The 27,271-nt window shown below is 34.7% G+C and overlaps 2 protein-coding genes across 2 annotated transcripts in view; one reads left to right on the top strand and one right to left on the bottom strand.

Moving 5' to 3' along the window:
* ralgps1 (Ral GEF with PH domain and SH3 binding motif 1) overlaps nt 1-27,271 on the top strand; it is a 218,384-nt gene that overhangs the window by 6,080 nt on the left and 185,033 nt on the right. Inside the window, exons 2-5 of the mRNA XM_056463269.1 lie at nt 10,227-10,315; nt 10,781-10,914; nt 15,233-15,337; nt 18,383-18,433. Coding sequence (XP_056319244.1) covers nt 10,858-10,914; nt 15,233-15,337; nt 18,383-18,433 — 213 coding nt within the window. The 5' untranslated portion in view covers nt 10,227-10,315; nt 10,781-10,857. The remainder of the gene's footprint in view (nt 1-10,226; nt 10,316-10,780; nt 10,915-15,232; nt 15,338-18,382; nt 18,434-27,271) is intronic.
* On the bottom strand, nt 4,336-6,917 carry si:dkey-191c17.2 (uncharacterized protein LOC100005628 homolog). The gene is made up of 2 exons (XM_056464304.1): nt 6,911-6,917; nt 4,336-5,066 (listed from the first exon to the last, which is right to left on the bottom strand). The coding sequence occupies exons 1-2, from the start codon at nt 6,915-6,917 to the stop codon at nt 4,336-4,338; spliced, it is 738 nt and encodes a 245-aa protein (XP_056320279.1).

Raw genomic sequence — 27,271 nt, 5'->3', positions numbered from 1 at the left:
GAAAACAAAAGCAACAACAAACCCCCCCACAGGGTGGCAGTGTACCACATTTGAGACCACTTTTTAAATGCACACATACATTTTTCTTTTACAACCTTTATATGCAACATTATATATTGAGTGTTTAGTTATGATAGTCTCAAAGTCATACTACATAAAACTGCTAATTTTTTTTACTAAATTCTGTGCAGAAATAGCAAAAAATGTCTGCAGATTCTGTCTGGCCTTAGCTATAGACATAATATCTGGTATACAGAGTAAAAATCTGATCAGGAGTTTATGTTTTTTAAGGTTTATTTATAAGATGTAATTACAAGCTACATTATCCCGTTTATCGCATAAGTTAATAATTGGATGCAAAATATTAATTTGAGTCAATATTTCATTAGCTCACCGAAGGCAAAGCTTTAAATGACCAAAGAAAGGTTTAGAAAGTTGCAAGTAGGCATGGGCCGGTATAAGATTCTGATGGTATTATAATCTTGGATGAAAATTTAGCGATTTCACAATTGTGGTTACTGATCTAAAATATATTCTTTTTAAACGTCTGGGCAAAAAAACTGAATCTTTTTTTCCCCTTTAAACGCAACACATTTTATTAAGAAACATATCAAATACTTTGGAACCGTTAACATGTCAGGTGAAAGAATTCAAATGAATTATTGGCTTCTGTTGTCTTCATTTATTTCAAAAACAATTGGCATCTTTGGATATCTTTTCTGGTGGAGATAAATAGTAGATAAAAAAATCGTACACATTCCTTTGGAACGGTATTGGAGAAAATGGACTTTTCCAAACCACGGTATACCTTGAAAACGGTTATCGTCCCATAGTTGCAAGTTCAAGCTAGATGAATATTTAAAGTCCCCCGTGGACCGGAAGCTGCGATCGTTTTTTTTTTTGTATTGTGACGCAGTTCCTAGGGAAACTAAGCAAACAGTGGGCATGGCTTGTTTTTTTACTGTGGGCTGAATGGATGTAGTAAAACAGGCATTTCATTCAGAAAGATTGAGAAAGGGGTTTTAGAAGAGTTATTACAACCTAACAGACACCACCTGCTCACCATTTCTGTTTGTTGTCAAAACTAACTGTTGGAGCAACGTTAGCCACGCCCATTACCTCAAAATCACTTAATCTGATAATGTACCAATGTATCGGAAAACAGACAGGAAGTGCATTTTCAGATTTCAATTAAAGATTAAAAGGACAAACAATTATTTTTCTTAATGACATGCACAGATGAATTATTCACCACAAATCTGGCAATGTGAGCTAACAAAATCATATTAGTTTTGATTTCTTGAGGACTATATGTTACACTCATACCACTTATATGTTTACACCAAAAAAAATCACAATATTGTTTTGATATGAATATCTCTCCGATTTCTGTTTTAAAATTTGTTTATTATTTTATCATTCGCTAAAGGTGCAAGATCGTAGCAGCTGCATTTGTCTTGGGAGTATGCAATATGCAGATGATGAATAAAACTGCACACAACACTTTGATTAGACTTTCAGCATTTTATTAGCTTTCTAAATGCAAAGCATTCATGAAGAAAACAGTTGTTATCAAATATAAATCTAATATAATATATATAATAAATATAATCTAAAATAATATAATATAATATAATATAATATAATATAATATAATATAATATAATATAATATAATATAATATAAAAATAATATAATATAATATAATGTAATATAATAGTCAAGACAACCCACTTAATGTCTGCATTAAAACGTGTTTAAAAGTAAAAGTAATTTAATATAAATACAATTAATTGAATAATTAATTTAATCATTATTTAATTTAATTTATACATAATTTAATAATTTAATAAACATTTTGGATATTTGAACAAGTATAGGTCAGAATAATTTAATTTTAACATTTTAATTTGAAAATTTTATTTTACAAAACATTTTTGAAAAACACATAAATAACAGAATGAATAACAGAATAAATTATTCTGACCTATACTTGTTCAAATATCTAAAATCATAACTAATCATGTAAAATTGTGTTATACTGTGAATGTCTAAATTGTTAAAATGTTTGCCTATCCAATAAAACACTAGGGTTTTTCTATTAGTTAAAGTATACAGATTTATAAATGACAATTAGTCAGTATTAACTGCAGAGCATAAATGCATTGGTTTTCTGTCAGGAAGAAATGATTATCTCCTTATGTTTTAAATATATTAATAATATCACAGATCGGTTTGGCAAAAGTTCATTACATCTTAATATTATAAAAACAAAAGAGCTATGTCTGGGGAGTCAAACAAGAGTAGCAGATACTAGATTTTATAAACCAGTCATCATAAATGGACAAAGAGTAGAGCAGGTCTCAAATTTTAAGTATTTAGGCACAATTATTGACAACAAAACTGAATTTGGATGGTAATGTAGAGGCAGTTTAGAAGGCAAGTCTGCACTGCAGTCTTCTCTGCAAGTTGAGGAGTTTCAGGCCCGTAGCCAGCCTGGTGAAAGGGGTGGTTCTTGTTTTTCTCAAAATGTGGACCTTTTTGTGGTTATAGGCCTCATTTAGGCTACTATTTAATTATTTGAGATTAAATTCTGCATTTTAGTGACAGTTTAAGCTCTATTTTAGCTGAAATAGATTGTCGGATGGTCATCATAACCAAAATAAGTACATTTGAAAGTTCATGGATAACAATAGCCAAAATGATATTGAAATTCATTTTAATATCGGTAGCTTTTGGTGCTTCACTCCTTTTTCAATAATTCTGACTTCAACTGTATATACACACACTGTCACGGTTGATGATGCATGCGCTCTTTCTGTCATGTCATGTGGGATTGTTTTGTATTTCTGTTGTGTGTTGTGATCACGTGACTCACCACTAGGATCAGCTGATCTGTCTTCAGCCCAGTTGTTGGCACTTATAGCTTCTTCTGTTTCAGAAGAGTTGTTACGTGCTTCATTGTCAGTTCGTTACACTAGTCACAACTTTTGTTTTTGTTTATTTGATTTTTTTTTCAAAACATGTTAATGTTTAACAGATATGTTTAAATTGTGCACGCTGCATTTCTCGCTCTCATTATGCAAGAGCATATTGAATAAAAACTGTTAACACGTTAATTAAAAAGCTTTTTTTTACTCAATAAATGAGTAAAATGCAGCTTGGTGCAACTGTTTTTCTTTAATTTACTGTAACTGATCTCCACAAAATCTAGAAACAGGGACTCAGCAGCTGGTCTGAAACAGGATCGGGAGCAGATGAAATCAAATACTATGCATTACCTAAAGACTAAAAGTAGAAAAAATAAAAAAATATGGGAGCGGTACATGAGCGGGAGTCATTTTAAACAGTAGTGGGAGTCATTTTACCAAGAGCGGGATGGGACAGGATTATTTTTTTAACTTTGGTCTGGGAGTGGAACGGGACAAGATTTCTTTCTGTGGGAGTGTCACGATCACCAGCGATCATACTCCCAAGATCGCTGGATCTCACACGCATTCACATGGACTACAACTTATGGACTACATATTCTGTCATGCCACACACACACACACCTGCTCCAAGTCTCCACTGATTAGACTCCCACAGCTGATGCAGCTTCTGGACTGATTACACACACTACTTTAACAGCACACACACTCACTATCGGGCCGAGTCTTGTTTACCTGTAAAGTGACAATTCAACGCGGTTTTCCTTAGTCTTGTTTCTCCGTGTTTTGACCCTTGCCAAGTTTGTCTGTTTGTCCATGTTCACTGCCTGCCTTCTGACCTCTCGCCTGTTATAGTGACTACGATTCTGGATTTGCCTTTATTCATCTGCTTGCACCTGTGTTGACCCTTGCTTGCCTGACTACCGAATGAACCTGCACTTGGATCCTAACGTTGTCTCTGTCACTCCACGTGTTACAGAGAGTGGAACTGGAGTGAAAATCCACCCCCGTGTCATCCTCTAGTACACATCTGATGTGGATCAAACGCTTTCATCAAAATAAAAAAAAGAAATGTAACATTATATGCATGCATTATATATGCAAGTATGTAAAACCTGGAATTTTTTATTACTTTGGGTACTGTGACATTTTTATAATGCATCTTGTTCTGTCTATCTCTCACTCACAGCTAAACTAGCAGTTTGAGAGTAGTCAATAAAAGCCAAACTGTCAAATAAACGCCATTACAAACCGAATGCATTGCGGAGCAGAAATACATTTATTTATTTTTTATTTTAGCTGTGAATCAACACAAATTAATTGTTCACCTCAAAAATAGGAATGTGAGCTTTTCCCCATCTACCAAACCTCATATAGCTCATGTCAGAGAAAGTGCACAAACATTCTAGGCTATAGCTTCAACAGTCATTTGAAATCGTTCATCTGAGTTTGCCTTTGTGTTTAAGCCTAGATTCTTGCGCAGGCGGTCCATCTTTTCCAGTTCACTGCTTATGCTGAGCCCATCAGCATTCATCATCAAAAATGCAGACGGAGTTTCAGTGGGAATTCTGTAGTTTCTCTCCACCACCAGCGAGAAGCCACCAGGCAGAGAATACCTCACTGTGCTGGTCCTGGTCCAGCTGTCATACATCTGGATCTGGGCCATATTCAAGAAGCTCTTCATGGTCATATTCTGCATTTCGTTGAGGGTCAGAGGAAGCTGGAGACACTTTGACAGATGTGACATAATGGCGCTTGTATCTTTCAGTTCTGTGTATCTCAAAGACATATCAGAGGATGTTTTAGACATTTCCTTTGGAGCACTGGTTTCTGGTCTTTCTTCAGGTGATGAGGTAGCTGAAACGCTTTTGTTTCCTTCACTGAGTCCAGTTTCAGACTTTTGGTTGTTGTCTGAATGAGTGTGATTGGTCTCTCGTTCTTCTCCCAGCATTAATCCCCATTGACCGTTATGCTGATACAGCCAGGTCTGTGTTGAAGCCAGTTGAAAGCTGCTGGTGTCGTAGTAGTACTCCACATCTGATGTTTCCGTCACACAGCGGGCACCTATTTCCCTGAGGCGCTGCTCTGTCTGCTCACCCAGCCTGTACTCCGTTTTAACTGGAACCCGCATGGTCTCTGTGTGTTAAGAAACATTTGTCTGAAGTGGTCCCACTTCATTTTAGGTGGTCTTAACTACTATTCACTTCATGTTCATAATATATTGGAGAACACTTTTGGTGCTCTTGAGGTAGGATACAGGTAGGGTTAGGGACAGGTTTGCTGGTATGGATAGGTTTAATGGTGTGTTACGGTGTAAGGGATGGTCAATAGTGTTTCCCAAAGTGAGGGGCGGAACCCTATGGGGGGTCTTGGGACAATCACAGGGGGTTGATTGGTGATTCATAAGTCAAATAAATTTTATTAAACTGTTAGAATTGCAATATTTTAGCCATAACCCACAGAAGATAAAAATAGTAGTTTTTAATAGTAAAAATATCAGCTTTTATTTATCTATTTATTTATTTTATTATTTATTTATTATTTTTTTCCATAGGATTGGTGTGTTTACATTACATTAAGAACATAGCAATAGTGTCAGCTGCAGCAGATTCTTTTTATAGCACCATGTTAAACTTTCTGACTCCTTTATGACAATCAAATACATTAAAAATAAATACAGGCCACAATTGAATATTGAGAATGATCTCTGATTGGAGGTCTCCAAAATTAAACCAAGAATTTAACTTTGTGCTGAAAACATTGTGTCCACCAGTCTCATTAGTTGAAGTTAATATTGAATTAAACAAATTAATAGATGACTATAAAAATTATATGATTGTTGGACTGTTGCGCTTTTTGTGTTGTCAATATGCTTGTGTTTATAGGCCTATTGTTGTATGAGCAATGTTTGCATATTTATAACTACCTAAGAGGACTTTGGGGGTTGCAAATCATTAGCATTGTTATTGGGGTTGCAGGCTGAAAAGTTTGGGAACCCTGCTAGTAAATAGTGTAATTACAACTGTAATCACAGAAATGAAGTACAGATGTAATCAAATGCATGTATTTAATCAATCATAAGCACAATGTAAAAACGTGTAACAAATTATTATTTTCAGTGTAAGTACATATTAGTTAAGGCCACCTAATATAAAGTGGGTTCTATGGAGTTTTTGTGTGTGTGTGTGTGTGTGTGTGTGTGTGTGTGTGTGTGTGTGTGTGTGTGTGTGTGTGTCTTTGTGGGTGCTACTGTAGATAGGATCTAGATGCTTTTAATTGTAGCTTTTTCTGTGTAAGGGTGTATAATACAGAAAATCAATGTAGCAGTCAGAGTCAGTTCATAAGAATTATTACAGAGAATTTGTATTTCTTAAGGACTAATTGCAATAATAATTAAAAAATAATAACATGTATATACTGTATAGACTTCCTCTGTGAAAACCCCAGCTAGGCATGGACTGGTATATGATTCCTATGGTATGATAACCTTGGATAAAACATTACAGTTTCACGGTATTGCCGTTACTGCTCTAAAATATATCTCTTTTAAATGTCTGGTGGAAAAAACAACAACAAAAATGTTTCCCCTTTGAACACAATATATTTTATTTTTAGTTTCATAATTTCTTCAGTGAGATTTGTATCATATTAGCTGTTAAACAATCCACTTTCTGTTCCTCATGCTTCATAACTGCTGCCTTGTCTAAGAGGGAATTCATAAAAGCATAGCATCAGTAGCCTATGGCATCTAATAAAATTATTTTGTGGTTTTCATTTGTTAATTTTTGTTCATCTTAGTCCCTGATCAGGCCCCTATCAGGGGTCACTACAGCGGAATGATCTGCCTATTGTGCAGTGTATTCTAAAATTAATTGAAGCACGTTGACTTGACAAATGTTTGAGCTTTAAAGCAAAATGAACTGTCAATGAAACAGAAAAATCTAAACAGAAAGTGAAATTCGGCTAAAGCCGCAGCTTACCTGCCATTCTAGAGACTAACTATTAAATTATTTTCAATCGTTTTGTGGTGTCTAACTGTGAAAAAAATTAAGAGAAGAATCAATTACCCATTGTAAACCTAGAGAGATGACTGAAGTTAGTGTTTAGATAACAAACCTCTCATATATTTTTTAAATAATGAAACGCTGTGTTGAAAATTGTTCATTTGAATTTCAGTGTTTATCATGTTATAAATGTAAATATTGTATCTCAAACCTTTGATATTTAATCTGTCCTTTACTGTAATAAACAGAAATTGCATATTTTGCCAATACAAATTTGAAGCTTATTTTCTCGAAAATATTTCATGCGACTGTAGCCTGGGGATTCGCAGATGGGGTCACAGACACACACACATGCAGGCACACATATGCGCACACACACACACACTGTTAGAGACTGCCTCTGTGTATCTAAAATAGCAGAATCAAAATTAGTTATAAATAGGCCCACACAGAATCTGTGCATGCAGAATTCCGCAGATTTTTAGCCCATCATTAATTCTGTTTATTTACATGTGTAAATGTGTGTAAATCTATATTTATTCAGTTTTTAAATTAAGTACAGTAATATTATTGACTAATATGAACGTGCTCGTTTGATTTATTTACAATACAGTTTGTAAAGTAAGATTTTCAGTAGATATATTAATTGAGAGACTTGCTTTGTTTACTAAATAAAGTGAATCTAATTGGATTTGCATTTTAAACATTAAATACAAAAAAAAAGATATTATTTTTTATTTCACATATTACGGTTTTAGTTATGATACTCCCAAAATAATTCAGCAGAAATCCACAGATTTTTACCAAAATTCTCCACAGAAATAGCAAAAAATGTCCGCAGATTCCGTCTGGCCCTAGTTATAAATAAGCAAGTTTCTTAAATTTGGTCTATTTTTGAGCTATAAAAGATCAGTCCACTATAAAGAAATACACTACAGTGCTATAAATGTAAAGACATGTCATTAAATTTGTTCATTCCAGTGTGTTTAATGTTGTTTATGCTCATGTTGTTCTAATGTTTGAAGCAAGATTTATAATATATTATATATTTGTTGTATTGTATTTATCATATTTCCGTTATTAATATCAAGAGTTATATGCAGTAATTTGGTAAAAATCAGTGTAACAAATAAATTTTTTTTTCACATTCAATCATTCAATCTACTAATTAGTTACTGGAATGATTATTTATTTATTTATTTATTCATTTATTTATTTATTTATTTATTTATTTATTTATTTATTCATTTATCAAATTGACTTACCTTACCTGCATGGCAGTTTGACTTCGATCAGCAGCTCAAAATGTTTTGTAGGTTATTGTTTAGCTGATGCCATCTTATTGTTTTGTTTTGTTGTAGTTACAGTTTGTGTCTGTGGTTACTGAGGTACAATGGATTGTAACAGTCTTTCGAACTATGTTCATTTAAAGAATTTGTAAACATTAATAATAGTCAAAATGGTCAATAAAACAGCTGTAATGAATTTTATAAATGCTAATCATTTTCATCATGTGACACCGAAGATGTAATGCTTTGAGAATTCAGCCTTGAGTCTCAGAAATGAATCACATTTTACACAGCAATAGTTATTTTAATTTGTAACAACATTGTGGCTCAGTGCCTCAGTAGTTAGCACTGTCGCCAGCACGGCTTTTCTTTGTAGAGTTTGCATGTTCTCCCCTTTGTTGGTGTGGGTTTTTACTGGGTGCTCCATTTCCACCACAAATCCAAAGACATGCGGTATAGATGAATTGAATAAGCCAAAGGTGAATGAATGAATGAATGAATGAATGAATGAATGAATGAATAAATTTTAAATAGTGTTTTGGTGAACATAAACAAATGATTTCAAAACACAAAACATGAATAAATATTTGTAACTACAGTATGCCTAATTTAACGCAATTACGCATTTATGAGCAAGCCATATGAACCAATACTTTCAAATAAGCAAATGCAGTCTTGCCTGTGGACAGCAAAAATGAGTGTTAGCAGTATTGACTGAATTCTTCACACTCGATTACACTAGTTAAATGTTGCTACTGCTCTCAGGTAAACAGTATCCACACCTCTGGCTGCTCCATTTAGCTGTGTAGTAGTGTTTTATCCATGCTTGCAATTGTGACTTGCATACATACACTATATGACAAAAGTCTTGTCATTGATCCAAGCGGTGATCCCAGATGACATCTAGTTGATCCTTTGGAAAAGTGGCAGAAGGTAGATTTTTCTGATGAATCATCTGTTGAACTGCATCACAATCATCACAAATACTGCAGAAGACCTATTGAAACCTGAATGGGCCCAAGATTCTCACAGAAATAAGTCAAGTTTCGTGAATGAAAAATTACAGCTTGGGGTTACATTCAGTATGGGGGCGTGCGAGAGATCTGCAGAGTGGATGGCAACATCAACAGCCTGAGGTATAAAGACATTTGTGCTGCCCATTACTGTACATGTACATTGCAATCCACAGGAGAGGGCAAATTCTTCAGCAGGATAGCGCTCCTTGTCATACTTAAACCTCCACATCAGAGTTTCTGAAAGTAAAAAGAAGGTCAAGGTGCTCCAGGATTGGCCAGCCCAGCCACCTGAAATGAACATTATTGAACATGTCTGGGGTAAAATGAAGGAGGAGGCATTGAAGATAAATCCAAAGATTCTAAAGAGTCCTGCAAGAAGGCTTTCTTTCCCATTCCAGATGACTTTATTAATAAGTTATCTGAGTCATTGCAGAGATGTATGGATGCAGTCGTCCAAGCTCATGGCAGTCATACACCATATTCATTCTTTTTCCACTGCACCATGACTTTATATTCTATACTGTACATTATTTCTGTTAAGTGACTAGACTTTTGTCTAAGCAAAGTCAGACCGTACTGTCCTAATTAAAGAATTAAAAATCAAGGCATGATCATATTTTATTTTGGTAAAATAAGCGTAATCCAGAGGCCTTTGCCTTTCATGTAAGCCACTTCTGATACCAAATAATCAACTATAAGTGAAGTTATTATTTGTTGCTTCTAAAACTTGGATAGACGACAAGTCTTTTGTCAGGTAGTATATATTGATATACATAAATTAGTAATAATAATAAAAATAAAAGTCGTCTTTGCCTATATTAATTTAAATCCTCTTTTCTGTATAGTAAATATCCTCATGTAAGAACAGAGATCAGCCTTGATGATTTGTTAGTACCTCCTGATACATGGTTTGAGTTTTAATATTAAATGTTTAGTTTATTGAGCTTGTAATCTTACATCGTGGTATTGTTTTCTTTCTTTTTTCAGTATCACTAAAGAACCGCTGCTTGGGATGGACTTCACCAGCACCGCCATGCAGATATTAGCCATGTGAAAGATCCGGCCAATCAAAATGGGTATGCAAATCCATACGTCGCTCTAAAAAGTGTTATGTGTACAAATCATGATTACTGTATTGTGTTATTTTATTGTTGTCATTTTGTTATTGCTGCTTATTTTAACGGTTTAATGATATTGTTATTTTATTCATTGCTCCTTATGTACACTTTGATATGCTCCTTATGATATGTATATGACATGACTCATTTTAAGATGAAATGGCTGGCTGGATGAAAGTAGGGCAGATGCTGGAGTCATGTTGAGGGCGGAAAAAAGGCTGCCTGTATAGCGTACACCTCCCTCTACTGGCTATATTACGCGTTACTCTTAATAATACTGTAGTTTATAAAATAAAGTGTTAAGCCATAATTACAGTATGGTAATATAAATAAAAAAAATCTGAATTTCAGTCTATTTCAAATATTCCCAGTTGGACGTAAAATAATGTGAAATGTGTGTCTTCATGTGTGTTTTACTTTCAGGGATGGCTGAGAGGTTGTGTGTGGCGGTGAGCAGCTGAGGTTGGCTGTGATCTGGGTCTTCTCTTCTGACTGAGAGCATGTACAGGAGGAATGGACTCCCTGCCAGCGTCAGCATCACCTCTCGCAACACACTGGTACTCAACAAATATATAACAGCATTTATATATAATGTGTTCTGAAGACACTGATATCTGTGTTCTGAGGGCCCGAAAATACTGACAACAAAGAGCTAGTGATGATTAAAAACTAGACTGGGATGCACAGTAGGTACAGGTTTATATGTATGACTGAAATAATAAACAAATCATAACAATAATAATGAGAAATTAATTGTGCTGGGTAAATGAATAAATCATTTCAGACCACTTGTTTTGTGTACGTATATTGTTAATACTGTACATTTCACTGTTTTAGATTGGTTTAGATTTACCTTACACAGTAGGTAAATACTGCGTAAGATGTCCATCTAAACTGAAGTATACATTTTTTGTTATGCGCTGTTGATTTCAGAGCAAAATGCAGATATATTTGACTTAAATTACTTGTGAATCTAGCCGTAGTTTATTCACATGCATGATTTATTATTATTATTAAAAATGAACATATAGTTCCTTGGCGGCAGCCTATCAAAATACAGCTTGCTTAGTTTAAGAAATGTTATTCAAAAAAAGAAAGAAAGAATAATTAGCACATATTACATGCATATAAATTGTATTTAAAAATAGACATAAATTGTATTTATGTGGGCTATAAGAAAGTTAAATTTATGATAACTTTTTACATTAGGGCAGTATTATCATGCTGTATTTTGTATTATGCATTTTGTAATATTATTATTATTATTATTAGTAGTAGTATTATTATTATTATTAGTTTTTTTATTATTGGGTGACACGGTGGCTCAGTGATTAGCACTGTCACCTCACAGCAAGAAGGTTGCTGGTTCGAGTCCCGGCTGAGTCAGTTGGCGTTTCTGTGTGGAGTTTGCATGCTCTCTCCATGTTGGCGTGGGTTTCCTCCAGGTGCTCCGGTTTCCTCCACAAGCCCAAAGACATGTGCTCTAGGTGAATTGGGTAAGCTAAATTGTCCGTAGTGTAGTTGTGAATATGAGTGTGTATGGGTGTTTTCCAGTACTGGGTTTCAGCTGGAAGGGCATCCACTCTGTAAAACATATGCTGGATAAGTTGGCAGTTCATTCCGCTGTGGCGACCCCTGATAAATAAAGGGACTAAGCTGAAGGAAAATAATTGAACTATTATTATTATTATTATTATTAATATTATTATTATTATTATTTGTTTTATTTACTCTTTAAGTAGTTATATCTATTGGATCAGATTACTGTATGTGCAAGGTTAGCAGCACCAAAGCAAATCTGCAGGTGCTCTCATGAGAACCAGACTGATAAAGTTATAGAATAACAACATTACATGTTTTAATTAAGCAAAGCAGTATGTGAAAGTCAGTATATGAAAATATGAGACTATAAACTTAGAGGCTTTAGTAAAGGAAAGAACTACAATCCCATGAAGCATTGCAAGTGACAGTAGAATCGAATATGGGTACGAAATAACAGGTAATTGCATTCATCTTCATTTATGTATGTATCTTCATTTGAGCTAAATATCACTTTGGGGTCAAACTGGTTAGATGAGAAGAGATTGTTTGAAAAATATATAAACTAATGTGACGAAATTTGTTCAATGTCTTGCTTTGATTAGCAACGGGGTATATGCACAGCTAGAGTTTTTCAGCCAATGATAAACCTCCGGTGAAAGCTTTATGTGACTATCTTCAATTTCAGAAGGTTATTTGCAGCATCAGTGTTGTCATGTAATAACAGTACATTCAGTTAAATAGACTTAAGCATTCATTCAGTTGTTCAAGTGTAAAACGAGATGAAAGGCCGTGTAATCGCTAATGTCACCAAGAACAGCAGGCTAGCGCAGAAACTCCCATTGAAAATACTGTGGTAAAATAAACTGTCATATTTTAAAGACATGACAGGGGTAAAATTTAATTTAATGCAGTGCATCTTGTCCTGTCTGAGACCCACTTTATATCGTATATCTATCAGGCAGTGAAGATCACTGATTTTGAAAGAAAACAAACCTTAAGCATGGCAATATTATAAAGGAAAGACAGTTCACCGGAAGTACTGATGCTGGCTGGCTGAAATTAAAAGTCTGTGTGCATATCCCTCATTGCAGTGCTCACAAAAGATCTGTCTTTAAAAGTTTATCAGTCGTTGTTGAAAATGTTTTAAAACATAAAATTAATTTAATTTTTAAATGTAGTTTTTTACTTCTTGAATGGGACTGTGTTGTATTGCCAACACATTTTTTTAATGTTGCCAGGATCAATATAAGAAAAAAATAGTGACATACAGTAAACTCAACTCCATTAGTACCGTGTGTTTGCTGAAATACTGAGAGAGGGTGCTGTTGAGTTTGAACTGGGTGAAGTGGAGTGAATGCAGTGGTAGTTATCACGATATTGACTTGCTGAGGGGAATCAGATGAGAGTAACAGCAGTTTGTTTGCTCATCATTGCTAATCAGTTCAAATGCACACTGACAGGACGCCGCTCTAGTGAGACAGTGCAATTTCATTGTCATGCTGTGTGAACTGGAAATCATCCAAACAATCAGTAGATGTGGCATGCAGTCACGGTGCTTTCTATTTACAAGGTCACAAAATCATTTTCCCCAATTGATTTTGTTGGCAGGTAGTAATTTACAGCAATTATTTTTTTTGAAAAGAGACTGGGGACGTCAGTGAGGGATTAGGGATGTCTTTGAGGAACTAGTGATGTCTGTAAGGGACTATTAGGGACTAGTGATGTCTGTGATGGACTAGTGTTCTCCTGTGAGAGACTGGTGATATCTTTGAGGAGCTAGTGATGTCCTTTGAGAGACTAGTAATGTCTGTGTGGGACTAGTGCTGTCTGTAAGGGACTATTAGGGACTAGTGGTGTCCTGTGAAGGACTAGTGATGTCCTGTGAGAGACTAGTGATATATTTGATGGACTAGTGATGTTTGTGAGGAACAAATGATGTCTGTAAGGGACTATTAGGGACTAGTGATGTCTGTGAGGGACTAGTGATGTCCTGTGAGAGACTAGTAATATGTTTGATGGACTAGCGTAGCGATGTCTGTGAGAGTCTAGTGATGCCCTGTGAGGGGCTAGTCATATTTGTGAGGGACTAGCCATGTCTGTGAGAGACTAGTGATATCTTTGAGGGACTAGAGATTAGGCCTGCGCAATATGTCGTTTCAGCATTAATGTTGCAGTGTGATCATTTGCAATAGTCAAATTGCGGATATATGCAATGTTAATTGTTTTATTAGATTAGAAACCAATTGTCCAATTACTTTTGGACCCTTAACAAGCTGGAAGCACATATGCAATATGCGCATATGTTGTAATACTGTAATTCCTACACCGTTCACCTGATTTGGATGTAAATACTCTCAAATTAAAGCCGACAGTCTGCAGTTAAAGCACGTCTTAATTTAATTTCAAATCCATTGTGTTGGTGTATAGAGCTAAAAATGTTAGAAATGTGTCGATGTCCCAATATTTATGGACTTAACTCTATATCGCATAATAAAGTGCAATGTTAGATTTTTCCAGTATCATGCAGCCCTCCTAGAGATGTCTGTGAGGGCCTAGTGATGTTTGTGAGGGACTAGTAATATCCTGAGAGAGACTAGTTGATGCCCTGTAAATTGTTCGACAAACAAGGTGTTGTCAATAGTAAAGTTTACATTATTTATGAAAATATCAAGTGTTTATGAAATGCTCTCTATTTCTGATCTCCACTGTACATTCACCAACTACTTTAACGAGATGTTAGAAACATTTGTCAGAGATTTTGGTCCATTCTGACAAGATAGCTTCGCGTTTGAATGGTAGAGATATATTTTGAATGGTAATCGCCTGAAATGAGGCCATGAACAAATCTTCCAGCAATTAAGGACGCCCACAGAGCAGATAAGACACTGAGAAGATAAGACCGAGATTTCTCATCAATGCGGATATTACACTGGATGGAATTGGGAAACTTCAAAGTGGATCTGTCAGGATAATTTGCTGGGGAGAAACAGTTCTGACTGTATCTTTCCTTCATGGGCTTTTGTTATGTGGTCTATTTCTGTCTTGCTTTTATTCTAATATGGGCTGAACTGGCACACTGCCTGTTCATAAAGTGGTGTGGCTGCATTCTGATCCTCTTTTACCATCTGGGCTGAATATTCATATGGAATGAAATAATTCAAAACGACATTGGTAATTAAACTGATTAAATGTCCACAGGAAGAGTGCAACTGGCCATGGCTCCATGTCCATATGGAATTTATAGGAGTATGAAACATCATCTTTGATGTTATGTCCAGTTTTTTTCTTCTTCACTTTGTTTCCTGCCTAACAGTCTTTCTCCTGGGTCTGCAGGACAGCAGTAGTTCAGAGTCCCTGGATGGACGTAGCTTGGACTCTGCAAAGAGCTTTGACGCGGTGGTGTTTGACATGCTCAAAGTGACACCTGAGGAGTTTGCTGTAAGTTTATACAATAAGTGTTTTAGTCCTTACCTCTCCACATCCAAATACAATACAAATTTTAATAGCAACACATTCGATTATGGTTTAGAGTATATTTTAGAGGTACAGTTTATTAGTTGATAGAAACCTCAAACTTTAGGTCTTCAACTTTGAGGTTGAATTTTGCTATTTAAATTTGACTTAAAATTCACTTGGCTTGTGGTTAAGCCAGTGCTTAATTTGTAAACGGACCAGAAAATAACAGTTACCGTGACGACGCGCATCAAACGATTTCAGTTTTCCTGGAACATGACATTACTAAGCGGTTAATACATAAACAATTATCAAAGTTCTGAGCGGTCTTTATTATTTTGTGCAATATAATGTTATGGGTCAACAATGGGTAAAAAAACAAACATGAACCTACAAACATAAATCGTTTGAAACATTAATATCCAGTTTACTAACACCACTGACATTCAGTTCATTAATTTGTGTCAAGCGGAAATGACTCGCATTAGCCACAATTATCTCTTCCGTCATGTTTTCCGGCTGACTTGGGATTGCTTTGCTTTTGTCTCCCGCTTTCCTGATCCATTCATGCAGTTCATGGTTTTGAAAAAATACAAATATTATCTATGTAGGCCACTGTGCCGTTGTTTATTTTCACTGCTCACTGCGACACAAACAATAATCACCAACCAATGAGAGTGATTGTAAACACAAGAAAGCTTTACTGTATGTGTGTGCATGCGCACACAATTCACATGGCTTTGCTTGTTGTTTTTCACTCTGACTCATTCACATTCTCTCTCTCTCTCTCTCTCTCTCTCTCTCTCTCTCTCTCACACACACACACGCACGCACGCACGCACGCACACACACACACACACACACACACACACACACACATGCAGGTATTCACTACGCAAAAGTTTATGTCGGATCAGTTAAAATAAATACAAGAACACAAATATGAAATATGAAAAACACGAATATCTGACAAGATCTAGCTCAAATTAAGCACTGGGTTAAGTTGACATAAAAATTACATTTGAACATTTTATTTTTCGTTATTTGATTGTTTCCATTTATTTGCAGCGGGAGCCTATAGCAGTTTTTTTTATTTTAATATTTTTAAAATGGTAATAATTATTTTATATTTACTTATTATTTAATATTACTTGTGATAATTAAACAATATTTCACAGAGTGTGTATTTTTATGCTGGTACCATGGCTGGTTTCGAATTAGTTTTTAATCATGTAATATTTTTATGTATATCCATTTTGCCATGAAATAGCCATTAGTTGCTGATGTGGCAATAAACAAACAAACAAACAAACAAACAAACAAACAAACACATACATACATACATACATACATACATACATACATACATACATACATACATACATACATACATACATACATACATAAATAAATAAACAAACCATGGCTGGTTTAGGTCTGCCATGAGTTAATATGAAGCAAAAACAGCCATCAGGTGGTGGCAAGTCCCTGTCTTACAGACTGATTCCCTAAACTATTCACTGAAACCGTTCTTTCAAAATCACTGACTCTGTTAGAAATTAATCAAGTTGACGTGCTTATAAATGAATCATTAAATCACAAACTCAGACCATTCATTCCAGAGTATACTTTGTTATTGCACAGCTGTACAACAAAACTTAAGTGCAATTCCCTGTAGTGAAAAAAAACGTCTGCTGTTTGTTGAAAAATCAATATCATATTAGTGGTAATTTGTAAAGTTATTTATCTATATTATTTTTATACTACTACTACCATTACTAACAATACTACTAATTAATAACACACACAAATATTTTTTTAGCTTGAATAGCCTGAATTATAGAGTAACTCTAACTGCATTTAATTAGTATTCATCAAACAGTGAATGTTTTTGACTTTTAGATGATTTTTGTTTATTTATTTATTTTAATTTTTTTTCAAAATGAGGAATAAGTTAAATGAGTAAAACAATTATTACACTATTATTACTAACCTTTAAACTAAAGTTACCTTTAAATATTTAACCTCAATATTAAAGCCTCATTTGCAGTGCAAAAAATATATATAAATCAATATCAAAAAATGTGCTCCACTCTGTGATGGTTTGATATAAAAGCTCTCTGTGTGTATATATATATATATATATATATATATATATATATATATATATATATATATATATATATATATATATATATATATATATATATATGCAGCTTACTTGAGTCTTTAAAAAAGTCTTTACTTGCTATTAAAGATCAAATTTGCTGATTTACTTTATCTTTTATAGCAAGTGATTGTGTCTCTTCTGAAGACTTGGATTAAGTTGTTTGTTTCATATGATTTTTTACAGCTATTTGCTAGTTAGTTATATCCACATACTACAACTATGTTATAATATAAGTCAAGTAAAATATTCTCAGATTGTGGCAGAATATATTATTAGATCATTTTTTATACTGATTCATGACTGATCTCTGAATTTAAGTGCACAATTGTTATGCAATTTCAGCTTTCCATCTTATAAATATAATCTGTCAATTCAAGGGAAACTTTTAATAACCCATATATTACATATGGCTCGTTTTATATTTATAGAAACCCACTTATCTTTATTAAAGGTCCATTATGTAACATTTTCCGCTATGAAATGTTTCACACTTTAGGAAATCAGTAGGTATGTTTGTAAAATACAATCAAAACTTGACACTTACTGTATATGAGATAACGACTTGAGAAAACTTGCATGTAAACAATAAGTGCAATTCTATAATACTATAGTGTAAAAGTTAACCCTCTGTCAACAGCTTCTTTTTTCCTGTACAATAAAAGGATGAAATGTCATGACACTGGATTTGTGAATTAAATAGAAGCAAGCAGCCTGGATGTTCTTCTAATTATCTCATTTTGCGTTCTATGGCAGAAAATCACACGTTTGGCACAGTATTCAATTATGGTACAGTGTTTATTTTTGAGTGTCATTTTTAAACTTGAAATGCAACATTTGACCCTTTCTCATTTATTTTGCAGAGTCAGATCACTTTGATGGATGCTCCTGTGTTCAAAGCGATCCAGCCTGAGGTGAGAGCATTGTCCATAGCAACTAAATACACACCCTCTGTGTTTATGGAGCCACAGCTGTGAACCGATCTCATGTGCTCTCTAGTGCTCAAGCGTAGTGTGACGTGGCACCACAGCAGTGCATTAATGGCACACATACACACTTAGACCGCAGTGCCCACAGAATCAAACTACACATTCTTCCATTACTTTAACCAGAGCTCACCCTCTGCTCCGAGTTACCAAGCCCTCAGTACTTTCCTTAATTAACATTTTATGTGAAGACGACAATGGAACGGCGTTCATAACAGATATGATAGGTTTGGACCAGGATCAGAGAGATGTTTTTACACAGATAATGAAAGCAGATTAGCCAATGCATGCTACAGTTTACTGCAGGTTTTGTGAGTGAGTGTTTTCAGCGTGATTTTTATTCACATTTGAGTATTTAGTGGGTGAACTGTTATCAAGAATAAATATGTGTTCTTAGTCATTCTGTGTAATCTTGCAGAGGTCAAAAGATGATGGTCAGAATTGCGGTTACATTTCAAGCATTTATTCAATCATTTTCCTTCGGCTTACTCTCCGATCGATTAGAGGTTGCTACGGCGGAATGAACCACCAACTATTGCCGCATATGTTTTACAGTCATTCTGTGTAATCTTGCAGTGGTCAAAAGATGATTGTCAGAAAGACGCTTAAATTTCAAGCATTTATTCATTCACTTTCCTTCGGCTTAGTCTCCAATCTATCAGAGATCGCTACGGCGGAATGAACCATCAACTATTGCTGCATATGTTTTACAGTAATCTGTGTAATCTTGCAGTGGTCAAAAGATGATGGTCAGAATTGAGCTTACATTTCAAGCATTTATTCATTTAATTTCCTTCTGCTTGGTCTCCAATCTATCAGAGGTCGCTACGGCGGAATGAACCACCACTTATTACCACATATGTTTTAAAGTCATTCTGTGTAATCTTGCAGTGGTCAAAAGATGATAGTCAGAATTGAGCTTACATTTCAAGCATTTATTCATTCACTTTCCTTCGGCTTAGTCTCCAATCTATCAGAGGTTGCTACGGCGGAATGAACCACCAACTATTCCCGCATATGTTTTACAGTCATTCTGTGTAATCTTGCAGTGGTCAAAAGATGATAGTCAGAATTGCACTTACATTTCAAGAATTTATTCATTCACTTTTCTTCGCCTTAGTCTCCAATCTATCAGAGGTTGCTACTGCAGAATGAACCACCACTTATTACCACATATGTTTTAAAGTCATTCTGTGTAATCTTGCAGTGATCAAAAGATGATGTTCAGTATTGCGGTTACATTTTAAGCATTTCAAGCATTTCTTTGTTCACTTTCCTTCGGGTTAGTCTCCGATCTATCAGAGGTCGCTACAGCGGAATGAACCACCAACTATACCCGGATATGTTTTACAGTCAATCTGTGTAATTTTGCAGTGATCAAAACATGATGGTCAGAATCGAGGTTACATTTCAAGCATTTATTTTTTCATTTTTCCTCGGCTTAGGGTCCGGTCTATCAGAGGTCGCTACAGCCAATTGAACTGCCAACTATTCCCGCATATGTTTTACAGTCATTCTGTGTAATCTCGGTTACATTCATTTATTCATTCATTTTCTTTCGGCTTAGTCTCTGATCTTTCAGAGGTCGCTACGGTGGAATGAACAGCTAACTATTCCCGCATATGTTTTGCACAGTGGATGCCCTTCCAGCTGCAACTCAGTTCTGGGAAAGACCCATACATTATCAGATTCACACACGCACACACACTCCTACACTACGGCCAATTTATTTATTTTATTCAATTCACCCATGCATGTCTTTAAACTTGTGGGGGAAACCAGAGCACCTGGAGGAAACCCACGCAAACACAGGGAGAACATGAACACTCCACACAAAAATGCCAACTGGCCCAGCCAGGACTTGAACCAGCTACCTTCTTGCTGTGAGGCGACAGTGGTAACCACTGAGCCACTGTGTTGTCACATTTCAAGCATTTTCCATTCATTTTTTTCTTGAACTGGAATGATATGCAACAAATGTTTCATTTACAATAAACTGAATCTATTATTAATGTAAACTAATGCAAAATGCTTGAATATGATAGGGAACATTTGATTTTGTTACTAGTTGTTGTTGAACACATTCTTAATACTTTAAAACCACGTATAGAATTGACATTTTCCACCATTTTGTGCTTTAGTTCAAGACACTAACCTTAAACCAGGAACCAAATGTCTAGAACAGAATTGTACCGTATGTATTTTCATCATATTATTGTTTTAAATTGTGAATGAGACATTTACTGAAATGACGCAACAATAGAGTTAAAAAAAGTTGATCAATCTAATATTAGTGTATCCTAAACATTTTGCATTACACGCCTTTTATACTGTATCAAAATTTCATGCTATTGTTTATATAAGAGTAAAGTAAAAACACAAAAACAATAGAAATTAGATTTACAGTAATTGTTTCATTATAATTAAAGTTGTCTGAATGTGTGATTCAAGAGCAAAGACAGTAAAACATACTTTAGGTATAGTGGTAGTCTTTTATGACAATTTGTCCCGTAAATACACATACAAATATAATTTGTGTAAAATAATAATAATATACAGTTTTTTAACAATAAAAGACTAGGAGATGTACTCATAATTATATTGCTTATACATATAAGGTCAAGCCTGAAATTATATCCACAGGGGTGTAAAAAACACATTACAGAAACAGTATAACAGAAAATTTTCGGAATTTTTTCCAAATCACGGTAAATCTTAAAACCGGTTATCGTCCCATACCTAGGCGTTACTATATATTAGTCAGCATGATACATTTTTGCTCTCAAAGTTTAAGAGGTTGATTTGTTTATGAGTCATTTGATTACATTTTATTAATCAAACAAAGGAAACAAACCAGCGCATAAATGAAACTTGATGCAGGAAACATTTAACAGTTAAATATAACAGAATCAATATTGACAAATGAAAATCAAAACTGTAAAATGTGATGAGATGAGAAGCAAACCAGGCACAGGTGAACGCCATCATACATCAATGAGTTTTCCAGCCATGTTGGAAAGAATTGAGCATACAATTGGGACACTTGGGATTTTTCTTTTAGCCCCAGGATGTATAGCAGGAGATGTGTTCATGAGAAGATGTGTCTGATGGATTAACCTATTTTCATTATTTAACATTACTATAAATATCTAAAGTGCATTTACAACACAATATTTTTGTTTGTCTGACCGTAGTTACTTGAATGATAATGTTTACAAATTACCGCTTCATCAATACCAAATTCCCTGGAGGACAAAGAAGCATAGGAAAGATGAGCTGTTGTAGCATGTAGCATGTTGTAGTATGGTTAATATGGTTAGCGTGTTATGATTTTGCCAAGTATGATGCAATCCTGGATTAACATCTATGTTGATGATGGAACATCATTTTTGTTCGAAAATGTAATCCATACCTGTTCCTTACCCCCTAAACCAACCATAACTGTAAATTATTTCCAAAATCAGAGGAATAGCTGGATAACAATCATGTAGAAGTGCATAAACTTAACCGTAAACCTATACTTAACATAAACGGTAAACGAATCTCTTAATTCTGATTGGCTAATTGGAATGTTATTCCAGGATCAACATAGGTGTTAATCCAAGAACATGTCCTACTTGGAGAAATCAGGTTGGCGAATATGATTATGGTGAGCAATGTTCTCTATAATTAGGAAGAAGTATAAGCTAGGCTTTTTTCAGGATCTTCTCAGGCAGTTTACTCAAAGAGGCATCACATTTGAGCAGAGAACTGTTTGGGAATCTTTTAGTCCTAACCAGTCCTAAACAGGCTACTTTTCTTTTTCTGATTTTCTAACACTTCACGTCTGGAATCGTTTGGTTCCATTTAGGGTCACCTTGGTGTGAATCTGTTGCCTTTTTCTGAGAAATGAGTCAGTGCTTTTTTAAAAACATTTACTGGAACAAGAGCTAGTCAGGATTGTTTGATCTTTTTTTTGAGTGTGAATTACTGTAATCAATGTGAGTGTCATTACAGTGTGATGATGCCAATTGACCTACATTTTTGAGGTTCTTAGTTAGCATGACATCATCTCTGGGAGCCATGCGCACTAATGAGCCAGTGTGGATTTGAGTCTCTTTATGTTGGAGTCATTTCTTACTGACAGCCACAGATATTTCGCAGTGGATCACTTTTAAAAGGCCACGGGTTTATAGTTATTTATTGTTTTTCCACAAAGCTGCGTTAATAGTTAACATTTCGACAATTTCTCAATAACCATGCCAGTAACCAAGCATTTATTTGATATAAATAAGTATAAAATAGAGTACAAAGGTTTAGAGTCAGTTTCTGTTCGTTTATTTAATGAATTAAGCATTTTCATAGTTACATTTACATAATTTTGCATTACATTTACATAATATTTTTTTATTAAAATCCTTAAAATATTTATTCATTCATTTTCCTTCAGCTTAGTTTCTGCCATATTTTCCGCCATGAATAAACCACCAACTATTTCAGCATATGTTTTACGCAGCGGATGCAACCCAGTACTGGGAAACACCCATACACACTCAATTAAACACACACTCATACACTATGGACAATGTGCACAGCTAGTGTATTTTCAACTTTCGGGGAAAGGTTTCTGTGACTATTTTAAATTTGGTAAGGTTCCTTTACAGCATTGACATCTTGATTTAATTAAAATACAATCAGTTTAATAAACTTAAGCATTCATTTAGATGTTCAAGCATAAATCGAGATAAAAGACCGTGTAACTGCTAGTGCTGTCTGAATCAGCAGGCGAGCGCAGAAACTCCATTCAAAATAAATGTTCATCTTTTAAAGAGATGACACGGGAAAATGGAATTTAATGCAGTGCTTCTTGTCCGGTCTGAGACCTACTTTATATATATATATATATATATATATATATATATATATATATATATATATATATATATGATTTTTAAAAGAAACAGATCTTAAACATGGCGATAGGGCTGCACGATTCTGGCTAAAATGAGAATCACTATTTTTTTTTTTTTTTACTTAAAATCAAGATCATGATTTTCTCACGATTCTATAGATGTAAAATAAAGTTTAATATGAGTAGGCTTTTATTATTGTTATTCTCAAACATGGTAAAACAACAATAATATTAGGCTTATGTGTAGATATACTTTTGGTTAAAATTATACATTTTATATAGACATTGAACGGTAGACTTGAACTGACTTTAAATTTGTCCTGGTTGGTAATTCACAGTAAAGTGATGACATCAGAATATTTATAATTCTTGAATAGTTTGATAGTTGAATTATTATGTTTCAGACATATGCTTGCCATTTGTCATTGACAACATTATTAGAACTTTTTTTACTGGTAAAATGAGACATTTGTCATTATCAGGTTCTCTCTTGCATCACATTTTACATTATAAAGGCTAGAGTAGTTATACTGACCTAGTAAAAATAAAAGGAAATTTATTTTCATGCACAACAGTCTGTGTTCACTACAAAAAAAAAAAATCATATCAAACGCTTGTCGTAATCATAACTCTAAAATATATGATCATTTAAATGATGTGCGCGCCGTTTTTAGTTTCACTGCTGCGTGCGTTCATGTCATGGCTGCCGTCACTCTGCGGCTCCCAAATGATTGATCTGTGCAACAAACTGAACATTATTTACAACTTTATTACCTGCTATTCACAGCCTATGCAGGTTTTGTTCACTAAAGTAGACATGGCAGGCATGCGTGCGCATCCTCTCTGAGGTAAACAAGTTATTTCACGGCCGTGAATACATCATAAATTACATTTTTGGGTGACTTATACCTTTTAAATACAGTATGTGACACTTTTAACACCATTTGGAGGTGTCCACATTGCTGAGCAAAGTATATAAAACAATGTGAAGACTTGTTTTCCCACCTCACTTGACCTTGAAAATATAATTAGCTGAATCGTAGAAAAGCTGAATTAAGATCGTGTGTAGGGTCGAATCGAGATTGCAATCTTTTTTCCATTAATTGTGTAGCCCGTAAGTGTAAGTGGCGATTTTGTAATGGGAAGACCAGAAGCCGTCGGGCTGGCTGGCTGAAAATTAAAAGTTCATGTGCATATACCCCATTCACTTATACCGCATGTCTTTGGGCTGTGGGGGATTCCAGGGCACCCGTAGCAAACCCATGCGAACACGGGGAGAACATGCAAATTTCACATAAATACTGTGCATATATAGGCACCAAGTGATGAAGTGTTTCAGGTGTAATTTTGTCCCATTCTTCCAGCAAACAAGTCTTGAGGTGGGCAACAGTACAAGGTCTTCGTTGTCGCATTTTGTGCTTCAAAATGTTTCACACATTCTCTATTGGAGACAGGTCAGGACTGCAGACAGGCCAGTCTTATTATCATAGATCAGCACAACTGTTTGTAACATGATCGATAAGAATAAATATTTCTTGAATATTAAATTGATTTCTGATGGATAATGTGACACTGAAGACATGAGCAAGCTGAAAATACAATGAGATTTTTTTTTACTTGTTTTTTATATTTTTATTAAATTTGACAACAAGCTTAATGATTTGATTTGAAAGATGTGGCAACAGCACAATTTAAAAAATTTACTAAGATTATTTATTTATGTCTCCACCATGCTTCTTGAGTATCCAACCAAGAAAAAAGAGGGAAATTATCTAATATATAATAATAATTGTTTTTTTTTATTGTACTAAAACCCAGCTAAATGAGGAATGTATCCTTTAGACTGCACAGTTAGTGTATTTTGGCTCTCTTGTACCTACTTATCATTCCAAAACGTTTACTGACTTCAGGATTGGGTTTAGGAAACAGCAAAGAAGCAAAATACCTCTTCTTCCCCCTGGAGTCTCTTCAGTCATGGGTGAAAATGGGTTTTCTGTACAGCTGACAGCGCTGTCATGTTTATCTGCTTATACTCAACAGGTTGCCAGTGGTTTTATTGCTACAGAATGTCAGTTTTTGACTTAAAGTGCTTTAATTGGTGTTCAGGGAAATTATGTGATTTGTGGAGTATGAACTTGTTTTATGTCAAAATGAATCTTCCCCTCATTCCTTTAGACATGGTTGAATCGCGGCAGCTTTCTGCACTCATAAATTGTTCAGTTAATTGATTTTCTGAAATTTAACAAAACATCTATCGAGGTAGAAGACTGGAGTGTGAAACACATTGATTTAATTTGCCTACAGAGGGAGTTCCCACTGGAAAAGAGCTAATTTTAAAAATGCTGAGTTTGACCTTCCCAGCCACTAATTCAGGACTCGTATGTTACACTCAGTCTTTCCAACCTTGACATATTTGACATCGAGAGTGGTCTTGTTATTGTTGAGCTCTAGGTTTCATTGGCCTGTGGAAACTTTAGTATAAGTACATTTTTGCGTTTGACCACATGCACACACGTTCATTCATCAATATTTCATCTGCATGCTTCAGGGATTATTGCGGATTCTAAAAAGAGATGTTCGTGAAGTTGACACGGGCAACTGGATTAATAGCTTTCAGATGTACGTTGGTTCTATAACGACCACTAAATTGTTAGTATTGTGTGAGTAATGTGAGCAGACAGTCTCTCTTTGCATGAAGTAGTTGTCTGCTGTTGTATTCGATTGCAGACATTATATAGAAATGATAAAGTCAGAATGAAAGATAATGTGTGAAGTATAAAGGCTTTAAAGTGGTTCTATCATGCAGAATCAAGGTTTTCCTTGAATTTTTGAGATAAAAATTACTATAAAACTATCTTTCAAAGCTAAAACTTAAGCTGTTCTTGGCTGTATTGTCTACTCTGGATATGTTTCCAAATTATGACTGAATTTTTATTTATTTATTTTTGATCATTTTATTTCGCTCACACTTAGGGTTTAGTACTGATTTAGGTGCCACTTAACACTGAAATTACAAGAAGTGAAAGAACTTATTCATATATCATTAGAAAAAAAAAATAATAAAACCATATTTACAGTACTTTTGTAGTAAGTAACCAAACAATAGCTTTTGCACTACGTCTGTGTCCTTGAGTCCCTGACTGTTCAGTTCCAACAAAAAGTGTGGCTTAAAGTGATGACTTAGCAAACAGACCTAAAATATTTTGGTAAAACCTAAAATACCCAGACTGAGCTGCTTATTCACATGGAAACTCCACTCCACTCAGTCTATGTGGAAACTGAAATGCCTCCGAATGTTTCCATCTGCTCTTAGTCTGCGCAAAACTATAAAAGTGTTACTACTCTCATAGTTCTGTGAATCTGAGGAGGCTTAGAACCATATAAAGACACAATATAGAGCTGTTTTGTCAAAGCGATGAAAATAGCAGAAGTGTTCTTTGTTCTGCGCGTTCATTGAGCTCTATTCTTATATTCCTACAATTTATTTACAAACTATTGCTAAATCATACAAGTTATTAAAAGGTTGGTATAGTTTTGTTATTTAAGAAGGCCAATAACAAACACATTTGTTTCAATTAGAATGATTTCTGAAGCATGTGACAGTGAAGACTTTAGTAATAATGCTGAAAATGCACCGCTGTCATCACAGGAATGATTCACATTTTAAAATATACTAACATTGATTCATTTAAATTGTAATAATAGTACAATTAAATTGTTCTAGTACATTTTTTTGTCTTTTTTCATTTAAACGTAGCCTTGTTAACAGATTATTTCAGTACCTCAGAGTTTTAAACAGTAGTGTAGATAAAAACAACTAGTTTAATGTCACTTGAAACATTGTTTAAAGGTTAAACTGACTGTTTGGTTGTTTA

The sequence above is a fragment of the Danio aesculapii genome, chromosome 8, assembly GCF_903798145.1.
Source record: "Danio aesculapii chromosome 8, fDanAes4.1, whole genome shotgun sequence".
Taxonomy (NCBI): Eukaryota; Metazoa; Chordata; class Actinopteri; order Cypriniformes; family Danionidae; genus Danio; species Danio aesculapii.
The sequence above is the reverse complement of the archived record's forward strand: the minus strand, read 5'-3'. Positions and strand labels throughout refer to the sequence as shown.